Here is a 20,433-nt window from a genome sequence, read left to right on the forward strand (position 1 = left end):
AATAAACCTTGCTTTGCTACCCAAAAAAAAAAAAAAAAAAAAAAAAAAAAAAATTACAAAAATCCCCGATATAGTAATAGCTCAATGGTCTGAAGATTACCCTTCTGATAATCTTAACTTTTCAAAATGACGCCCTAGGAAGCTAAAAGAAAACGAAATGTCAGTGGGGTTTTAGGTCAATGTGCATTACAAAATGTACTCAACGCAAAATGCATTTATTCTTACTTTGCATGCCCTCATCAGATCTTTAGATAGGATTTTGCTTTTTAACTCACTGAACATTAGAAGATGGCTGGAATATACAATGCGGAGAAGTGATGAGTGTGACGAAAATTTCTAAAAAATGTATTTCTATATAACCTTAACTAAGCTCAGGAAATCTAACTGTTCTTGCTCATTTAATGCAGAACAAAGATATGTAGCCTTTTATTATAGTTCCTGAATGAATCATTGCATAACACAAAACTGATGTTTTAATAATTAATTCAAGTTATGAATAAAAGGTTTAATTATATTCTGTGCATTCAGCATAAATATGCATTAAAATGAACACCCCAAATGGTTAAAATTAGTCCTTTCTGACACTTAAAAAAGGAGAGCGTTAATTATTTGAAAAAGTAGATGTGAACTTGGGCAAATCGTGCACACCATATGTAGTGGTGATCTTTCATTCCCCATTGATATTGGCCAACATTCGTATGGAAAAATAAAGTCTTTTTACCTGAGGGACTGTCCTGGCTATAAATGAGCCCTGGCTAACAGATTGAAGCAGCAGGGGAACAATGCCAATCAACTGTGCATTTGAAGTTGGAGAAGATAACAGAAATGATTCTTTCCTGAAATCAGTAGCACAAAATTAAGGATGGCCATGAAAACCAGCAAATGTCTTGGAGATGAAATTAATGTAACCAGAGAGAGATGCTATGTCTGAAATATCATTATTCGGGGTTACTTGGGGAATTTTGTGCCAGGAGAACAGGGTTGTAATAAATGTAGAATCCTGAGGTAGACGTATAAATTCAGGAGGCTGGGGGTTTCAAGTGAGAGTGTTTATTCTCAAGAGCCAGGATTAACTGTGCACATACAACGATGACTCTTTGTCTTCTTATGCATTATATCATGCATTTCACTTTCAGTAAACATATCAAGGGAAAGAGGATGACTTTTTATGGAAATGAAAAAAATAGTAGCTAGTTTGTAAAAAAACACGAATCCTTGCTTCTTCTGGGTATAGAGTTTAATTGCACAGTTCCGAATTGTTAATATGTCAGACTTTTCCTCCCTGCTTCCCACTCTCCCCCCCTTCCTCTCTCTCTCTCAAATCACCACTCTCCCCCCTTCACTTTTCCTCTCTCCCTCTTTCCTTGTCTCGTCTTCCTTTCCTTTCTTTCTTTTCATTTTATTTTCTTTTTGTTCTTTCTTATCAATTTCCTGATTCAATAGAGCACAGAATGCAGGTGGTTCATGATAGGAGTGTCTATAAAAACAGTTTCTAATATTAGAGCTTGTGGTGCTATATCACAGACAACACTTTTAATTGATGGTGCTTCCAGCATTAGACAAGAATTTAGGAATTATAACACCATCGTAACAGTCTCCCACTTGGCAGACTCTCCTATCTTGCATCATTAGACATGTTCTGAATATAATAAGAAACTGAACTATAGTATAGCTGCAGTTGATTCAGTGAAAGACTCCTATACATTCGATGTAAGCTAGGAAAATTATAGTATTTCAAAAATAGGAGTGGGCTTTATTTGTTGAGAGGACCTTCATAACAACACAGTTTAATGGGATGTAATAGTCCCGTGAGGATTTTGTGTATGTACTATGAACAGCTACTTTTAAAATTGAATTTTATTAAGATATAATTTACATACAATTCACCCTCTTTAAGTATACCATTGGATGGGTTTGATCAATGTGTATATTAAAGACATGAAACATTTTCATCATCCCCCAAATTTCCTCTTGCTGTTTTATAATCTCTGCCACAAATCCCCACCCAGTGTCAACTACTAGCCTGATTTCTTTCCCTATCCTTTGTCTTTTTTAGAATATCATATAAATGGCATTATACAAAAGATAGCTTCTAGTGACTGGGTTATTTCACATAGTATAATGCTTTTGAAATCCATCCACACTGTTACATGCTTCAGTACTTAACTCACTTTTTTAAATTGCTTAACAGTATTGTAGTATTTCATGAAGGTACCATAAAATGTTTGCTATTCGCCAGTTAATGGACATGAACATTGTTTCCAGCTTTTGACTCTTTTATGAATAAAGATACTATAAACATTTATGTATATATTATCATTTCTCTTGGACAAATAATCTAGAAAGAATTGCTGTATAATACAGTTTGTGTATGTTTAACTTTATAAGAAACCACCAAACTGTTGCCCAAAGTGACTATACCATTTTACATTCCTATTCACCTATTATACTATTTTTTTCAATTATCATTTTTTATGTGACTATGTTAAATCTATTTGTGTTTTTGTTCTACTGAGGAGTCGGAACCCGTAATTTTAGATACAGAAGGACAAATAACTGGGGTCGTTATGTTAGAATGTTTGATATTGGGTCTGCTCTGGAGAAATGGGAAGATGGGATTATCATCTGTGGCTCACCAGGTATATTTCCATTAGCAAACATGTCCTGCTGAGAGAAATTTCCTTGGTTTAAAGCCTGTTGTATTTGGCATAGTTGTCTTAAAAAGTGCATTCTTCTACAGAGAAACACCCTTCCCCTCAGCATCTTAGCATTCTAGTTGCTTTCTTGACTTCCTGTCACGTTTGCCTGCTGCCTTCCCTTTAGACGTATGTCAAATTCAAACTTGGTTGTCAACTTTAATTTACACATACTTAATCTTAAAGAAGAAGTAGTTGAAAGTAAGCAGTGAAACTGAGGCATACATATACATAGGTATACTTAGCATCTAAAATTGAATTGTTGGACATGCTCTGGTGACTAAAATTCTCTCTGTGTGTGTATTTTTTGGGAGCGGATGCTGGGGAGAGAAACAATAAACTACTTTCTTTAAATATTGCCTTTTAAACAGAATGGCTTCTATCATGTGTCAACTATACTCAAATTAAAAAATTAAAGGTTAAAAAGTAAAATTTCTACAAAGAAAAAAGCAATATGGTTCCGTTGCACAGGCTTTGGTTTTGTCCTCCTGCCTAGACTAGCTGGATGGCCAGCTTCTAAAGCAGAGATTAAGCTTTTGCTTGACTGTAAAATTAATTCTGGTACAGTTTAAAATACTTTTAATCTTCAGGTTTGAAAATATAAATGAAATTAAGGCACTAACCTATGTTTCTGTTCTTGCAGTCAAAAAAAATCCAAGCCCAGCTGAAGGAGCTTCGTTATGGGAAGAAGGATTTATTATTTAAGGTGAGCATCTTTCTCCCTTACCCCACTACCCTCTTAGTACATAAACTATAATATCATTTAGCTTAAATTTAATTTCTGGATTTTTGTAAGAATTACAGCTGTATTTGACTGCATTGAAGATGCTTTCATTTTCTTGCCTTCTTAATTAATGGAGACAAATGCAGATATGGTTTCCTGGGTACATTCTTAATCAAAGGCAGGCATCATTCCAAAGTGTTTAAAGTCCCTTTGTAACCTTCAATTACTTTAATTCAATATTGAGGAATGTGGTCTTTCAGAATATTTACATTAAGGACAGCATAGATGGAGTGAATTTCCAGAGGTGAGATCCAGGTGATCTACATTCTTGACCTCCAGAGATCCTGCATAAATCTCTTCATTATTAAGAGTCTTTATATTTAATCATTGTTGATTGATTTTAGTAATTGATACTTTTCTTTACAAGACTATCAAGTCAAGGTCTATGTATAGGGAGATATCTGCCACAAACTGGAATAATGACCTCCCAAAGATATCCACTTGCTAATTCCTCATACCTGTGAATCTTATGACAAAGGAGACTGCAGATGGGATTAAGTTAGGGATCTTCAGAGAGGAAGGGTATTCCAAAATATCCAGGTGAAAACTAAATGTAATATACAAGAGTGAGACAAAAAGGCCTAAATAAGAAGATTACGTGATCACAGAAGCTGGAGGAGGAAAGACAATGTGAAGGATTTCCTTCCTATCACCTCCAGAAAGAACCAGCCCTACCAACCCCTTGATCTTAGTCCTATAAAATTTACTTCAGACTTCCAGAACTGTAAGAGAATAGAAGTAGTTTTTTTGTTTTGTTTTGTTTTGTCTTTAGCCACTTAGTTCATGGTAGTTCGTTATAACAGCAAGGTGAAACTTAGATACTTTCTTTTATCTCCCTTGCACAGGGGGATATAAGAAGTGGGTGCCTTTAATTGTTGTGCTTATGGTCCATGTGCATTTCCAAATGCAATAAAGTGATGGAATATTAGGCTCTTAGAAGTAGGAGTAATGATTTGTTTAATAAACAATAAATATGAATTATATTGTGTGTAATATTTTTTTTAATATTTTCATTACAATGATCAGCTCAATCTACAAGTGCAAGGTCTAAATTAAAGAAGGATAATTCCTCATTGTATTTAATGGTTGGAAAAATCCTGCAATTTTTCCAGAGAAAACAATAAGAAATGACACATTTCTCTTCTTCAGCCCCATTACTTTTGGCTCAGAGTCAGAGGAAGGTGTTCCTATTATGTCAACCAATATTTATTAAATTCTCATTCCATATGACGCATGAATCTGGACATTATCTTCCCATTTACTCTTACATAAATATGCTTCTTGCCATTTCTTTGACCTCATTTACAACAAGATATTCCCCAGCACACCAAGAAAACTGTGAATTAATTCTCATTAATGCTTACAGACCCCTGCCTCTCAACACTCTGTTCATTGTATGTGATAAGTAAATAAAAGTATAAAACCTAAGGCATTTCTCTTTCTACCTTTAATCTTTCATCCTGAGACTCGAGCTCAGGGTATCTTAACTTTTATATTCAGGTTGGCCTTAGCTCTTTGCAGTCATCAACAGTAAATTACTGAAATTGGAAAAGAAAGGGCATGCATGTCTGTCTGTGTGTGTGTATTTTCATTTGTAGAGAAATTTCTAGTTCTCTGTGAATTAGTTTAACTTAATAATATCAGGAGTGTAATAAAACAAATCCGAGCTCCCTAGAGCTGATAAGTTTTAGGTGGTAGGCTGAGAAATTTATGTGAAGATAGATCATATGAGGCTTTTTAAATCTTTTGAATTTCATTTCCCAAATTGAAGAGTTAGCGAAAGAAAATTTGGGAGAAGAGAATGAGGAGATCCAATAATTTTCAGTGATTTACTTCTTCGTAATATGCCAGTTGTTGAATATACATTAGTAATTTATCAACTTTCAGAAATTACCCAAATCAGGATTTGTTGAAACTCTTTATGACTTGAAAATGAGACGTTATTTGTAAGCCTTGTTATTTCATGTCACTTTGAAAGGAGCACTTATATATGAAATCAGGTGAGTCGTGTATGAATAGACCATGAAGGTACATAAATTAGGATGCGTTCAGCATATACAATCCCCAAAAAGCTGTTTAACAGCAAGATTTGTATTAAATAACATAAAAAGAGGTCTATAAACATGACAGTTTTTTAACTTACTCAGTAGCTAAACAGTGTCAACAGGACCAAGTTTTTTGGTTTTCCTACCTTTGCTTATCATGATCCTCAACCTACTAAGTTTTGATCGTGGTTAAAGCTTTATAGGCTGTCTTTGTCCAACTTTAGATAAAGTCAGAGAAGAAAAGGAAGGGGCACTTGTCCTTCAGTGTCCTAATTTTTGTAAAGGAGGAGAGTTTTTTAAGATGTTTCCCCAAACTTGGTCATATATCCGTGCAAAAGACCTGAGGCCTTAGTATTTTCAGGTTCCCTTGTGAAAACGGTTTCTGCTGTGATGTCTTCATTCATTCATCTTGGTGGTATTCACTCATACAATTTGCCTACTACTACATCAACAGTGTACATTTTCTATCTTATGAAAACATATGTCGAATGAATAAATGAGTATATATACACGGGTACATGCATATGCATATGTGCATACGTAAATAGATGTGTCGTGGCAGTATGTGGTAGAAACTCACGTCCATAGCCCCCAAGGGGTAGAAACTCACGTCCATAGCCCCCAAGGGGTTTAAACACCATTTAAAGTGGTGTTCAGACCAGCAGCAGCACAGTCCTGGCACCGACAGGCTAGAACCATGACCTGGGACCCAGGGGCAGGGCTCGGAGCATCAGCCCGGTGGTCCTCAGCAATGACAGGTCAGAGCCAGGACCTGGGAACTTGGAAATTCACCCAGGCACTTTTGAAAATGAATCCACAGGATATCTTTGGTAATACTTTGCTGAACTCTGAGATGAGTAGGAGAGAATTCTATTTCAAGTAGTTTCCCTGAAAATCTGCTCAATTTTGAAAAGATTTGATAGTTGGTAATAAAGATAGACTTTGAAGGAGGAATGTGTGCTCCTGAAGCACTTCAATTATATTTTAAAAATAATGGTATGTGCTGACAATTGCCAGACATGTTGATAAATTCAGTATCCTTATTAAAGTTTGAGAGCTGGCTTTTGATTGGGAAGGCTGCCAGCAATAGTAAACATTCTCTACTCAGGAAAGAAGTGAGGCCCTGCTGTGAGTTACCCAAGACGTGTGTTACTTTTTATCCTCCTTGATTCCACTTGGAGATGATATGCTTTGGAATATCTATTCTCTAGTTTGCTTCTCTATTTTGCTTTTTTATATGCACTTGTTTAATTTCAAAGTATTATTTTCTCATTGTAGAAAAATATTTTTAAAAGCAAAAAAAAAAAAAAAAAAAAATCCAGGGTTCCTGGGTGGCTCTCAGTTGGTTAAGTGTCCGACTCTTGATTTGGGCCCAGGTCATGGAATTGAGCCCTGCATTGGGCTACATGCTGAGTGCAGAGTCTGCTTGTCCCTCTCCCTCTGCTCCTCACCCTCCCACCCCCGGTCACTCTTTCTCTCTCTCTCAAATAAATAAATAAAATATTTAAAAAAAAAAAAACTAAAACTAAACAATCCACTTAAAATCCCATCACTCAAAACACACAATATTTTGATATAATTTATATTTCTGTTTAGTTCCTTTTGTGCTAGGCATAATCTGCCTTTTGATTAATATATATGTTAATATAGATTATATATTTTGCTTTTTCACATAATTTTAAAACATAAAGCATCCTTTAGTGATTTCTTTGTAAAAATATAAATGAATAATTTTTCATATGTGTATGCCGAAGTGTCTCAACTTTAACCTTACAAATATATGTGCAGCTGTCTATTTGTATATGTGTGTGTTGTGATTTTAACTTACACTGTGATGAAAAATGTGTTATTTCCAACTTGAGATATAATTTTTATTGAACATACATATAACTAGAAAATAATTCATTAAAATTATTGAAAAATTGTAATGTTACTGATACCTACTACGTTTTTTGAGTTTAGATTTTTTTTTTACTTTATGGGAGAATAATTGAGGAATGCAATCATATATATTTAAAGTGGTGTTCAGACCAGCAGCAGCACAGTCCTGGCACCGACAGGCTAGAACCATGACCTGGGACCCAGGGGCAGGGCTCGGAGCATCAGCCCAGTGGTCCTCAGCAATGACAGGTCAGAGCCAGGACCTGGGAACTTGGAGGGCAGGGTTCAAAGCAGTGGCAGCTTTGGTCACATTTTTGGCAAAGCACTGAGGCATCCCAACCCCAGAAAGTAGGGTTTGGGGACTCTAGGGACACGTCTCACTGCAGCAATAGCTCCAGCCCAGGGGAGGACTTGCAGCAGCAGGGACTCTGGAAGGGCCCCATCAGCTGGGATCAGCATTGGAGAAGACTGTGTGAATCGTTGGTAGCAAAGGCTGCAAACTTCATAGCAGGCCCATATGCTGGGCTTCTCTTGTTCTCCCTTTTCCTGTGGGGTGAAATTTCTCTGTGGGGATTCCTCCTGGCACTGGGTTGCCCTGGACCGGGGGATGGGGTGACATAGATAACATGCTTCCTATGGTTTTCTATGCGGCCATGCTCAGTTTTTGAGTTCCACAGTGTTTTGGCTGCTTTTTTGTAGTTCAAAGCTTTCCCTGAGTTATTTTCATCTGTCTGTAGTTGTTTATTTATTGTTTTTGTGGGAGAGACAAGTGGGGGACCTCCTGGCCCCCAATCTTGCTGATCTCATCCTTTTTATGGCTGTGTGATATTCCATTGCCTGTGTGTGTGTATGTGTGTGTGTGTGTGTGTGTGTGTGTGTGTGTGTGGTTACTTCCATATCTTGGCCATTGTAACTTTTAAAGATCGCAAGTGTTGGCTAATAAAAGTTGCTAAGCTTTTAGCTGTTCACTTAGGTTTACAAACTTAAGTTCACTTTATGATTTTTCACCATGGAAAGAGACAAGATGGCCTTTTCATTTCACTTCACAAAAAATAGGAAACAGGATAAGAATCACTATGCCTTCTATATACTTAACATTTTATGCTGTACCCGGTGCTGTTATGAACATTATTACATCCTCATCACAACCCCTATAAGACAGAGAAGAGAAGTTATGGGAATCCATCTAACAATGAAGGAGTTGAGGCCTTCAGAAGTTTGACAATGAAGTCCACCAAAATATTTATTTAAAAAAACCAATTTGTTAATAAATTGAAACTATCATAGTAGATTCACTCATTCATTCATTCATTTAAAATTGAGCTGACTTGTTGGTATCATGTCAAGTATATTTGACTGAGATTTATAGTTATTACTTTGATAACTATTTCACAGTATATATTTATATCATTGTATCGACATTCTGATATTTATTCCAGCATATTTGGTGACAGGCCAGATGTACCCATTCCCTCTGAAACTCAGACATCAACATGGCATGTGTTCTCTTTCGTCTTTTCTCTAGAAACCAGATGTGCCCAACTTGATATCCCCACTGGTGTTCGCTCCTAAAAGCAGGAACATTGCCACATGAATTTCCTTGTATGAATACCAACAAATGTCGTATCATTTCTTGATGATTTGAGTCTTCTATAAGCAGTTGCCCCGTAATTTTTAAACCCCTGTGTAATTTAAGGTAATTTTTATGCATCTGCCTCTCATTATCTTACATTTATCTCATTTATGTGTTAAACCACTTTTTAATGAGCAAAGCATTTTTGGTGCCAATCATTTGTTACAAATGTCAAATTATCTCCAGTGAAATGAGTTTTGGCCCTAAAATGTAGGCAGAAAAGGTGGAGAAAGGTTTCACCTTGGAGAAAAGGTGAGAAGGGTTGCTGATTTTACTTTCTTACTTGATTTGACAAACTTTAAGGTTTTCAAAACACATTCATTTGTGACTCAAAATAATTCTGCGGGTCAGTCGGGGCAGGTAATAATGTCACCTTGTCATGCATCAGAAAAACAAAGCCTAGAGATGTTAAAAGACTTGTCTGAAATCACAAAACTAGTAAGTGGCAGAGTTTTTATTCTAATCTCGGTCTTTGACTCCACTATATTACATTTTTCCCAGTTATATTCTATTTTGTTTCCTAGGGTTATTTATAGATTATACTTTCAGGAAATATTTTCTAATGCACTCAAGAGATCTAAAAGGCAAACATGTATAGCTAGAAATATAACTTAATGACAAAAAATCCCATAACATCTGTTGGCAACTAAAACTCAATGCATTTCCTTAAAAACATAAGCATTTTCAGCGCAAAAATATGCTGCTTTCAGTTTAGAATTGGCAATTGCTTGGGACAGAGGTTTCTTTTCTGATTCTCTATATTCTTGTGATCCACCCTACATGTTTTTAAAACTACAGAATAGAGTATGTTCTATGGGTAAGACACAAGAGAAAATTAACTGGCCTTCTCCCAATCAAAACAACTTTTCAGCCTTGTTGGATTCATGCTTAACACACAAAAGCCAACAAGCCTAAACTCATTTATTGTTTTCATTATGTATCTGATAATGGAGTAGACATGCAGGTTATAAAAAGGACACAGATGTGTCTTATCAGAAGTTGTAACGAATTGAAATTTAGTAAACATTAAATTTTCTCCAAAAACATTGGGATTCTCCAAAATCCAGTTTTGGTGAAAATCACCAAAAAGCGCAGGACTTTTTAAGAAAAGAAGCTCAGAGTTTTAAAGTGATATAGCTATGATGACACAACTTCCGTCTGAGTTTGGTGACTTCATGTTCACTCATTTGTTCAAAAGTATTGATTGAGCATGTGTTATCTGTCAGGCACTGAGCAAAGTTCTTTCCATTTGAATAAGATGCCATCATGCTTCAGTGAGGGATTTGAAGTCAATGAATGCATTTCAGGAAGGTATTGAGTCCTCAGAATTTGCTCAGAATTTTCATGAGTTTTCATAAGCATTACTCTTAGAATGAAGTTTGTATAAATTATCAGATTATCAAATGTTCTACAAATATCCAAAGTTTAATAGTTTCGGAACCATTGCTTTACATATTGGCTCTTACCTTCTACCATTCTAAGCTGTTACTGGGCATAAATCGTGTTTGTTCCAAGTTTCTTTTCTCTCTCTTAATCTGTTCACTTATTTGAAAACTGAGATGTGATCTCTGCCAGGCTGATGGTTATGTTAGAAACGATTTTTAGAAAGGGTTTATAACTTTAAATAATGTTTTTAAATTTTACCATTTTAACCAAATTTTGCCATTAGCTCAGGAATTGAAAAAAAAATGTTACACCCTATCACATAGGAAAATGAAATAAAAATGAAATAAAATATTTTAAAATATTAACAATATTATTACTTGAAATATTTTAAGTGCACTTGTGAATACATTTTAAAATGTGTGTGTCTTTGTATATTCCCACCCCATACCCTGTGCCTACTTCACAACTTGCTAATGTGTCATGGGGCTCTTTCCCACTGAGCTTACATCTAGCCTCAAAATCATTCTCCTTCCAAGATGTGAAGCAGATCCTAAAGGCCAGTCACAGTTGGCACTCAAGATAAACCTATTTGCCATTCCTGAATGAGCTCTAAATATTTTGCCTGTAGCCAGTCTTCAGTTTCAGCAGAGCTATTCTGGAAGATTTCCACACCATTGTCTTACTGTCCCAGGAAATAATAATTGTTACATGTATTTCAAAGAGAAGTGGTCTTTACGCTAAGGAATGTTAGAGAACAAGGCACAAGCGGGAATCTTTGTGTAGAAAATCACAATGAAGACACTGAACTTTAGATCAGCCCTCGAACGTTTCTTCCTTGTTCTGAGAGGGTGGGGTGATAGATCGCTGACCTTCCCTACCCATTCTCATCGTATTTATCATGTTGCATGTGTGTCTTGGCCTAACAAGCTGCCTCCCTCTCCCCACGGAGAGGGGCCCCAGTCTCTTCTTTATTAGTTTCAGCTGGCTGCACTTTCCTTGCTTGGAGCATATGTAGAGCAGTGGCACCATCATGAGACCTTGGGGGGAAATCACTCTCCTTCTGGGACTTGCTCAGTATACAGCCATTTCAGACCCAAGCAGGACATGTGCCAACTGAGGCACTGGTTTCTTTAGGTCCTAACTGGTTTCATTTTCAGTATGTTTAAATATAAATATTATATTATATTATATTATATTATATTATATTATATTTCAATGTGAGGCATCTTCTGTTTCTTCTGAGCACACTGAAAATTTAATACATGTTTCTGATGAGAACTCACCTTAGGTTCTAATTTATAGATTAGCAGTTATGGCCTTTGGTAGTCAAATTTGAGTACCCGATAGAAGTATGGCTCAGGGACATAAAACATCCTCAAATAGCTTTTCATCTCTAAAACATAGAAAAATCACAGTATTATCTCTAAAAAGAACAGTGAAGAAAACATACAGTAATTTCAGTCATTATGCAATTTTTTAAAAATGCCTTGTTTCCATATCCTTTATCTTAATGGCAATGCCAAATACAATTTCAGAAAACAAGAGCAAGTTTTTCTTCTTTGAATACTTCTTTTGGCAACACATTTGGATGTTCCCTTTGTCATGGCAGGAGACATTTCAGAAGTATATTTGTGACTTGATTTATTTTATCTCATTTCATTGCTGTTACGCAGTTACTAGGGTGTTTGTTAACCTGCACATAATAACAGAGAAGAAGCCAATTACCTCTGAAGGTAATTGCATTGGAAGCTGCTGCAACAGAAACAATTTAGAGGAATATTTAAAAGGAGAGTTCTCCATAAATTTCATAGTTTATAACAAGGAATGTACAGCTTCTGAAGGCGTGAGAAGAATGCCTAAGTAGTACCCACTGGGAGTCTTTCACTCCAACAATGCTACCACTTATTGATTGGCCCTGGACTATCTCATAATTTTTTTTTTTTTTACATATTTGTAACAAGCGATTTTTTTATTTTTTAATTTTAATTCAATTAATATATAGTGTATTATTAGTTTCAGAGGTGTAGAGTTTGGTAATTTATCAGTCTTATATAACACCCAGTGCTCATTGCAACATGTGCCCTCCTTAATGCCCATCACCCAGTTACCCCATCCTCTCACCCCCCTCCCCTCCAGCAACCCTCAGTTTATTTGCTATGATTAAGAGTCTCTTATGGATTGTCTCCCTCTCAGATTTTATCTTGTTTTATTTTTCCCTCCCTTCCCCTATCCTGTTTTGTTTCTTAAATTCCTCATATGAGTGAGATCATATGTTAACTGTCTTTCTCTGATTAAGTCATTTCGCTTAAAGAGAGATTCCAGGTATCTTAGCCTCTACCACTGTCATTTAGCCTTAACAACCCCATTCTAGAAACAAGTTAGATCAACTTACTACGTAAGTCTTCACCAACAGAAGAACCTTCATATTACAAGGGTCCTGTAACACCTTCCATTCCGGTCCCTTGCATGAAGTGGCTCATCTTCCTGACGGCATTGACTTTCATTCTAAATGTTTGGTGATTAAGATTCTCAACATTCCAAGGCAGATTTTTTTCCTTCTTACAAAATTCTGACTGTTGGAGAATGCCTTTCTCACTTCTGATCATAGTTGATTCTTTTTTAAAGATTGATCAGAGATTTGTTTTTTTTTAATGAATTCATTTTATTGTTTTTTTTCATTTTTAAATTGACATTGTGTGTTAACTGCACTCAAATAAGAAATACATATTGATTTTTTATGTGCTATCCGATTCCCACAGAGATGCCAAGCTCATATCTATAAAGTAATATTTTCCACAGTTTTCTTGTTTTGATTCCTTCTTTACTCTTTGTCTCCATTTGCTCTTTCTATTCTCTGTGCCCACTCTTGTAAAGACTCCTTCAAGAGAATTTAAGTTCATGATGTAATTGTTTTTCAGTACTAGGAACATTTGTGGCTAGAGTAGGATTCAATGTATTGTTAATAGTAAAATAAACCGGGAAGGTAAGTGGGGTGTATTGTTGGAGTAGGCAGTGAAAATCATTTCAGTGCTCTGAAACCACGCTACTTAGAAGCCAAAATTTACAGAAGCCAAAATTTACAGTCACCAACATACACTTCTCAGTTTTTTTCTCAATTGTATAATCTCTTCTGTCAAAGTCACAACTGGCATATCCTACCACACTGTCCCCCAACCTTTGCTACTCCACTTTTGAAATGGAGGCTGAAAAGATCCATGTGGGTTATGTTAAATGACGTATGGAAATATTTTGGGTAAAATCTTTTTGCATAATCATTGCTGCTTGTGACAAGTCGGGCAAACCACATAGCACAATTAAGAAGCCCCTACTGTGGGATCTAGTGCACATTACATGGTCCAGGAGAAACACAAACACATTGGGGCGCCTGGGTGGTTCAGTTGGTTAAGCATCTGCCTTTGGCTCAGGTCATGATCCCAGGGTCCTGGGATCAGCCCACATCAGGCTTTTTGCTCAGCAGGGAGTCTGCTTCTCCCTCTGCCTGCTCTGCCTGCTGCTCCCCCTGTTTGTGCTCGCTCTCTCTGACAAAAAAATAAATAAATAAAATCTTTAAGAAAAAGAATGAAATTGTTGGAATATATATTTTCCTAATAATTTTTTTTACAAGAGTTTCTTTATTAAAGAAAAGAAACCAATGTAGAGACCAAGAACTGAATGCTATTTCTTAACATAATTGCCCTTGACCATTGCCTGGAATGTAAGATATGAAAGATTACATTCTCTTTTCCAACTGTCTTTAGCATAGTTTTCAGGAAAATGACACATGGAAATTGTCTTTAATCTTAGATGTGTAAGAATCCTTTGCTATAATAATTTGGTTTCATTCATGGTTTTATCTTGGACAAATTTAATATGCTGATACACTGATAATTTACTCATTAACATCTTTAAAATCTTCTAAAATAATATTATTAAAAATGGATTTTTTGGTCCATCTCAAATTTAGCAGGAACTATGTTAACTTGATATTGTATCACTCCTCCTTTCTTTATGTATTAAATTTGTTATTAGTTTAGATAAATTGTGGGTAATAGTGATCCCATATTTCCATTTTCATTTATTTGAGCCCTTTTAGTTGCATGCTGCTTGGATTTAAATGTTATGTTAGTCTGCAAGAGTTTGGTCCCAGTCAAGCAGTCTTATAGGTTGCCTGTTCAACTCTGGTTATTATAGTGCCCTGCTTTACTAAATGAGGATGCTGGTTGGTGTTTCATAAATTTTAACACAGGGGTCACCTGTGTGTCTTTTTAAAAGCACATTCTGATTCAGTAGGTCTGGGATGAGGTTTGAGATTCTCCATTTCAAGCAAGTCCCTAGACATTGATGACTGTGACGATCTATGGGCCACACTTTAAATTACAAGGCCCTAGGCATTTAATTAATCTGGTGTAAAAGAGGGGTTTGTTGTTTTGTTTTGTTTTTGTTTTCTTTTTAAGTAATCTCAACACCAAGCGTGGGGCTCAAACTCACAACCTCAAGATCAAGAGTCACCTGTTCTACTGGCTGAGCCAGCCAGGCACCCCCATTTTTCTTCTTAATTTTAAAATTCTGTAGACTTTGTGGTAGTAGAAAGAACAAGCATTTGAAATCGGGTAGTTAGAATTCCCCTTCAGCCTTCAGCCTTTTCACTTAACTTGCTAGGGTTTCTTTAGTACACAGTCCTCTGAAAGACGATATTTGTATCGATTATTTAATACCCCACACACACTTTTTTTTTCCCCAGTCATCACAGCTGACGTTTTGTAACAGGCATGGGGAAATCAGAGTTGGATGAAGGTTGTCCTGCCCTCAGTCTAGTAAGGGTGATGGGCTAGTTTACAATTAATTTTTATATAATACGGTGTTTTATAAGTACTTTATTTACTGCTTCGGGAGGAGGGGGTCGAAGAGGGGATGGTCAAAGATCAGTAAACCTGTTACTACTACGTTAGGATAAATTTCATGGAAGAATGGCAGTGGATTAGACCTTGAAGGCAGTACACCAAAGCCGAGGCTTGGTGGGTACTCAGTAAATATTTGTAGAAATGAAGAAAAGAAAAAAGGAAGGAAAGAGTCAAATGAGTAAGTGAGGAATGCTGTCTTCATTTGGAAAACAGTCTAACCAGAGGTAGGGCAGTTTGGACGTGTGTTAGTATTAAATAAATCATCGTAGGACCTTTCTGAAATGCATGGTACATGGGGAAAGAGGCAAGAGAAGAGACTGGGAAGACAGGATGGCACCAGATCACGTGGGGCATTGATGGTGATGATAGGGGTTCTTACAGAAAAGTGGCAATAATTATGTAAATATTGCTTTTCTTTGTTGGTGGGGAAAGGAATTCAAGTTCCCCCTGACTTGTATATGACAACTAGCTTCCCTCTCTGACTTGTTCTTCTCCCGTGCATGGGGCCTGGGTGCGTCTTGTCATTCCAGCCAGCAAGCAAATGCCAGCCACAAGCTGATAACAATGTACGTGGCTCTGAATGACCAGCGGGCCCACGGGGTCTGGTTCTAGTTCTGTGTGGGTGTGTGCATTTTTCTTTTACTACTTACCAACTTAAATGTCTTTTGACTTTAAAGTGAATATAGGAAAAAAGAAGAGAGGAAAAGAGGCTGATGATATAGAAGCATTGTGCTCAGAAAATAGGTCAAAAACAAACACAAAAAACCCACAGCCTAATACTTTCCTATTTCTTTTTAATAAGCAATTTAATGAGAATGGAAACTGCATTGCTACTTAATGGGGTATACAATTTTTCTCATTTAATGTTATCTACTAGTCTGTGAAAGGAGAAGTAGATTCAAATATTCTGAGTAATAAGGAAAAAAACGAGAGCACTTGGATTGGTCTCCCCTATTTTAGGCATTTATTAAGCCTGTGTTTTATGCACAACCGAGTTTGCCGTCTTTACTTCCAACCCTTGGAAAATTCAGGAGAATGCGGCAATTAAAAGCAGAGAGTGGACCCAGGCCTCCGTGCTGAATACTTGACTGTCGATTTCAATATGGATTTGAACAAGATAAATAAGCATGTATCTCTTTATTTCTCATCTGTAAAATGATATTAATTATAGCTTCTATATCATACAGTTCGTTGGAAAATCTAGTGAGTATTTACAAGTAAATTATCAACTTATAATAGCGTCTGGCACATATTAATTGCAAAAGTACTAGCGATTGTTGTTCAAAAACAGGAAGTGAAATTTTACTCTCTTTCAGTCATAATAATGGGTTCTAGCAGAAGCTTAATACAATACGTGCTCTTCCTACTCTTCGGTGAGTGGCAGCTCCCTGAGCTGTTTTCCCGACTGCAGAATGGAAATCATCACTACACTGTAGACACGGTGCATGTACTGCTACGGTGTGTGAATTGGCACCTAGTAGGCACTCAGCAAAGGCCGGTTGCCTTCATCTTGCTTCTGGTTTGTTCTCTGAACATATGCTGACAGAAATAGAAAGATAAACTCTTCCCCCTTTTTTCATGTTGCTCATAGGCAAGCCTGAGAGAGGATTGAGATGTACTGTTGTATTTAGGTAGGAGGGACATAAATGGAATCCACAGGATATCACGTTGGGCACAGCATCCTGAATCCTCTCATTACCTCAAGGGAAATGGGGAAAGTCAGTTTCTTTCCAGCCTCCGTATGTGAAGGTGCCGTAGCACCTGAAGTGTTGGCTATCAGTGCGTTACATTTCATAACCCTACCGGGATGTCTCTCATATCACAGCTGCGTTTTTCTTTCTTTAATACTAATTATAATTTCGTAAAACAGTGGGTTTGTATTCACCATTTTATACAATAAATTATAGTATCATTTCTTACTTTGAAGTTTCGTCTCTTTAGTCTCTCTGTTGAGAAAAAGGAATATTAATCACAAACTCTAATTGCACAGATATGAAAAAGAAAAGCCAGTCTGTAAATCAGAGCTAATATGCGAGGGTAAAGCAGGAATTAATGCATTTGGTAGATGTCTCTCAGACAACTTCTATGTGTCAGACGCTGTTAAATGCAGTCGGTGTAGCAGAAAATAATCTGAATAAAGCACTTTCTACAGGGAGTGTATGTCTATTTCATGTGTAGTGTAGACTTTTGGTAATGCCTTACTTCAAAAGTATCATCATTTACACCAGGGTTTTGTGATCTAACCTCTCACATACTCTTTAAACCCACCAGAATGATGGGGGATACTTCCTTCTTACTTTTCCTTTTATGAATTCATTTAAAATCAGTTCTATTGATGTATACCTTTCAGTCAATAAGATTCAACATTTTAATTGGACATTGTATTGAATTTTGACATACACACACACCCATACACACACGCACACACACAGTGTAACTGTCAACATAATCAAGATATAGAACATTGCTGAAATCTCAAAAAAGTTGTCTTGGGCCCCTTTGCAACCAGTCCCCCCCCCATTCCAAAACTATTGCTGTGCCTTTTTTTGGTTTTTGTTTTTTTTAGCATTTTATAGAATAGGAACACTCAGCATAATATTTTGAATGTATTCGTGTTGTTGTATCTGTCAATCATTTGTTTGTTTTTAATTTCACTTCATCTATTTCCTTAGATGGATACACCACTTTTTTTTCTCCATTTACCAGTGAACTGATATTTGGGTTATTTCTAGTTTGGGACTATTATGAATAATGCTGCTATGAGCACTCACACAGATGTCTTTGTATGGACATATATTCTCATTTTTCATGGATAAAACTTGGAGCAGAATAGTTTGGTCATATGGTATATTTACTTTTATAAGAAATTGCCAAATCTTTTCTGAATTGGATGTACATTGCATTCCAAGCAATGTAGAACAGCAAATATAAGAGAGGTATGTGCTCTTTCTGCCAAAATTTGCTTCGGTCAGTCTTATAGATTTTACCCTTTCTAGTACATGCGTATTGTAGAACATATGGTTATAATTTGCATTTCCCTAAGACTAATGATGTTAAATACTTTTCATCTGCTTCTTTTACATTTATATGTCTTCTTTGTTGAATGTTTGTTCAAATGTTGTGCTCTTTTTGAAAAAAAAATTGTTTTATTTTTGTATTGGATTGTTTTTCAATAATTGATTTATAATGGTTCTTTATAGATTCTAGGTATAAGGTCTTTATGAAATACATATTTTGCAACTGATGTCTCCCAGTATGTGGCTTAGCTTTTCATTTTCTTAACTGTGACTTTCAAAGGAAAAAAAAAGAAACATTTTATTTTTTTATTAAGTCAAAGTTATATTTTTCTGCTATCAGAGCTAAGAAATATTTGCCAAACCGAAGGTCGTAAAGGTTTGCCTCTGTGCTTTCCTTTAGATGTTTTATACTTTTTGGCCCTTATATTTAGGTCTAAGCTCTACCTCAGGTTGAATCATGTGTAAGGTTGGGTTCATGGATTAAGAAGTTTCTTTCTTCATTGACATTCAGTTTTTTCAGGTTCATCATAATTTTTAGCAGAGTAATGACTGAGTTGAGAATTGACCGACTGATGGGTATAAAAACGCTCTGAGGAGGCATGGATTCTTAGGCCATTTAATTCACGGATCCCTGCATAAGGAATCCTATAAAACTCCTTTGATCGACGTGTGTGCTGATTCTCTGTTCTTACAGTACAGCACAGCAGTGAAGTATCTGAATCTAGAATGTAAAGAACTCAAAAAATCCTGGGTTTGCCACCAACGAGAGCGATTTGGAGCAAATTTTTCAACTTATGGGTCTTAACTTCCTGTGTAAAATTGGGGAACTTCATAGCTTTGTGCAATGCCTAGCAGAAAATCCAATGCCTTGTAAGTGGTATGTCCTATTATCCTTCTTTTTTTCCTCCTTCATCTTTTCCAGTAGCTCCTTGTTTCAGTCAGAGCCAGTGCGCTTGCCCCATTCTCCTCTATACTGCCGTAGTGCTCTGAGCTCAACAGGTCCCTGCTGCATTTTACTGGAGTTCTCTGTGTTTCTGCCCCCTTTTCCTATAAGACTGAAAGATCTTGTTTTGAGGGACATTCATCTAATACTGACTTACTTAATTTATTTAATAAAAAATATACTGAGTGACATCATCCCTGTATTACGTATTTCCCTGACAGTGCCATAGTCAAAAAATAGGTAAGGTATGGTTTTTCCATTTAAAAAGTCCAGGGGCACCTGGGTGGCTCAGTTGGTTAAGCATCGGACTTCTGGTTTTGGCTGAGGTCATGATTTTAGGGTTGTGAGATAGAGCCCCACATCAGGTTCTGTGCTCAGTGTTGTGTCTGCTTGAGATTCTCCCTCCTTTTCCCTCTGTTCCCCTTCTCCCCCCACTCACTTGCTCTCTCTCTCTCTCTCTCTAAAATAAATATAAAATCTTTAAAAAGTCCACAAATAGTAGCAGCAACTATTATTTTAACTGTCTAGTATTGACCAGGCAACATGCTGCTAACTCACACACTCATGATCCCATATAATCCTCACAACTCCTTAAGGCAGTGGTTCCCAAACTTGTCTGTGAAGTATTACCAGGTGGAGATTTTTTTACATTTCAAAAACCCAGGTGACATCCTAGACCAATTAAATAAAATGTCTGGAGATGGGACAAAGACATAAGTTTTTTTCTTTGAAGCTTCCTAGTAAATTTCAATGTGCAGACAAGGTTGTGAACCAGTTTTAAGGTCACTCCTGCTATTATTAACCACAGATTTTAGATGAGGTCATTGTGATTCTGAGAGATTAAGGTACTTTGATTGCAGGACCCAGGCATCCAAACATCCCGTTATATAAATTTCAATTAAGTGGAAGATTGGAAGTGTGTAGGAATTGATATAGAGAGTTGGAAAATTGGAAAACCTAATATCTCTTTTGGGGATGGTTGAAGGTGTAGCATTGTGGCTGGAACATTTAAGAAACATTTCGAAGAGAAGTTGAGTGTCAACTGAGTTTGGAAAAAGAAGTAGTTATGCAGGTAAAAAACAAACAAAAAAAACCCAAAAGCCTGGGGAAGTTTCCTTGGGGGCAGATGGAACAGCCTGGTCAGAGG

The 20,433-nt window shown here is 36.5% G+C and overlaps 1 protein-coding gene across 1 annotated transcript in view; it reads left to right on the top strand.

Moving 5' to 3' along the window:
* LUZP2 (leucine zipper protein 2) overlaps window positions 1-20,433 on the top strand; it is a 235,305-nt gene that overhangs the window by 116,840 nt on the left and 98,032 nt on the right. The window contains exon 4 of the mRNA XM_008686893.1: window positions 3,340-3,402. Within this exon, the coding sequence (XP_008685115.1) occupies window positions 3,340-3,402 (63 nt within the window). The remainder of the gene's footprint in view (window positions 1-3,339; window positions 3,403-20,433) is intronic.

The sequence above is a fragment of the Ursus maritimus genome, unplaced genomic scaffold (genome assembly GCF_017311325.1).
Source record: "Ursus maritimus isolate PB19 unplaced genomic scaffold, ASM1731132v1 scaffold_23, whole genome shotgun sequence".
NCBI classification, from domain to species: Eukaryota; Metazoa; Chordata; class Mammalia; order Carnivora; family Ursidae; genus Ursus; species Ursus maritimus.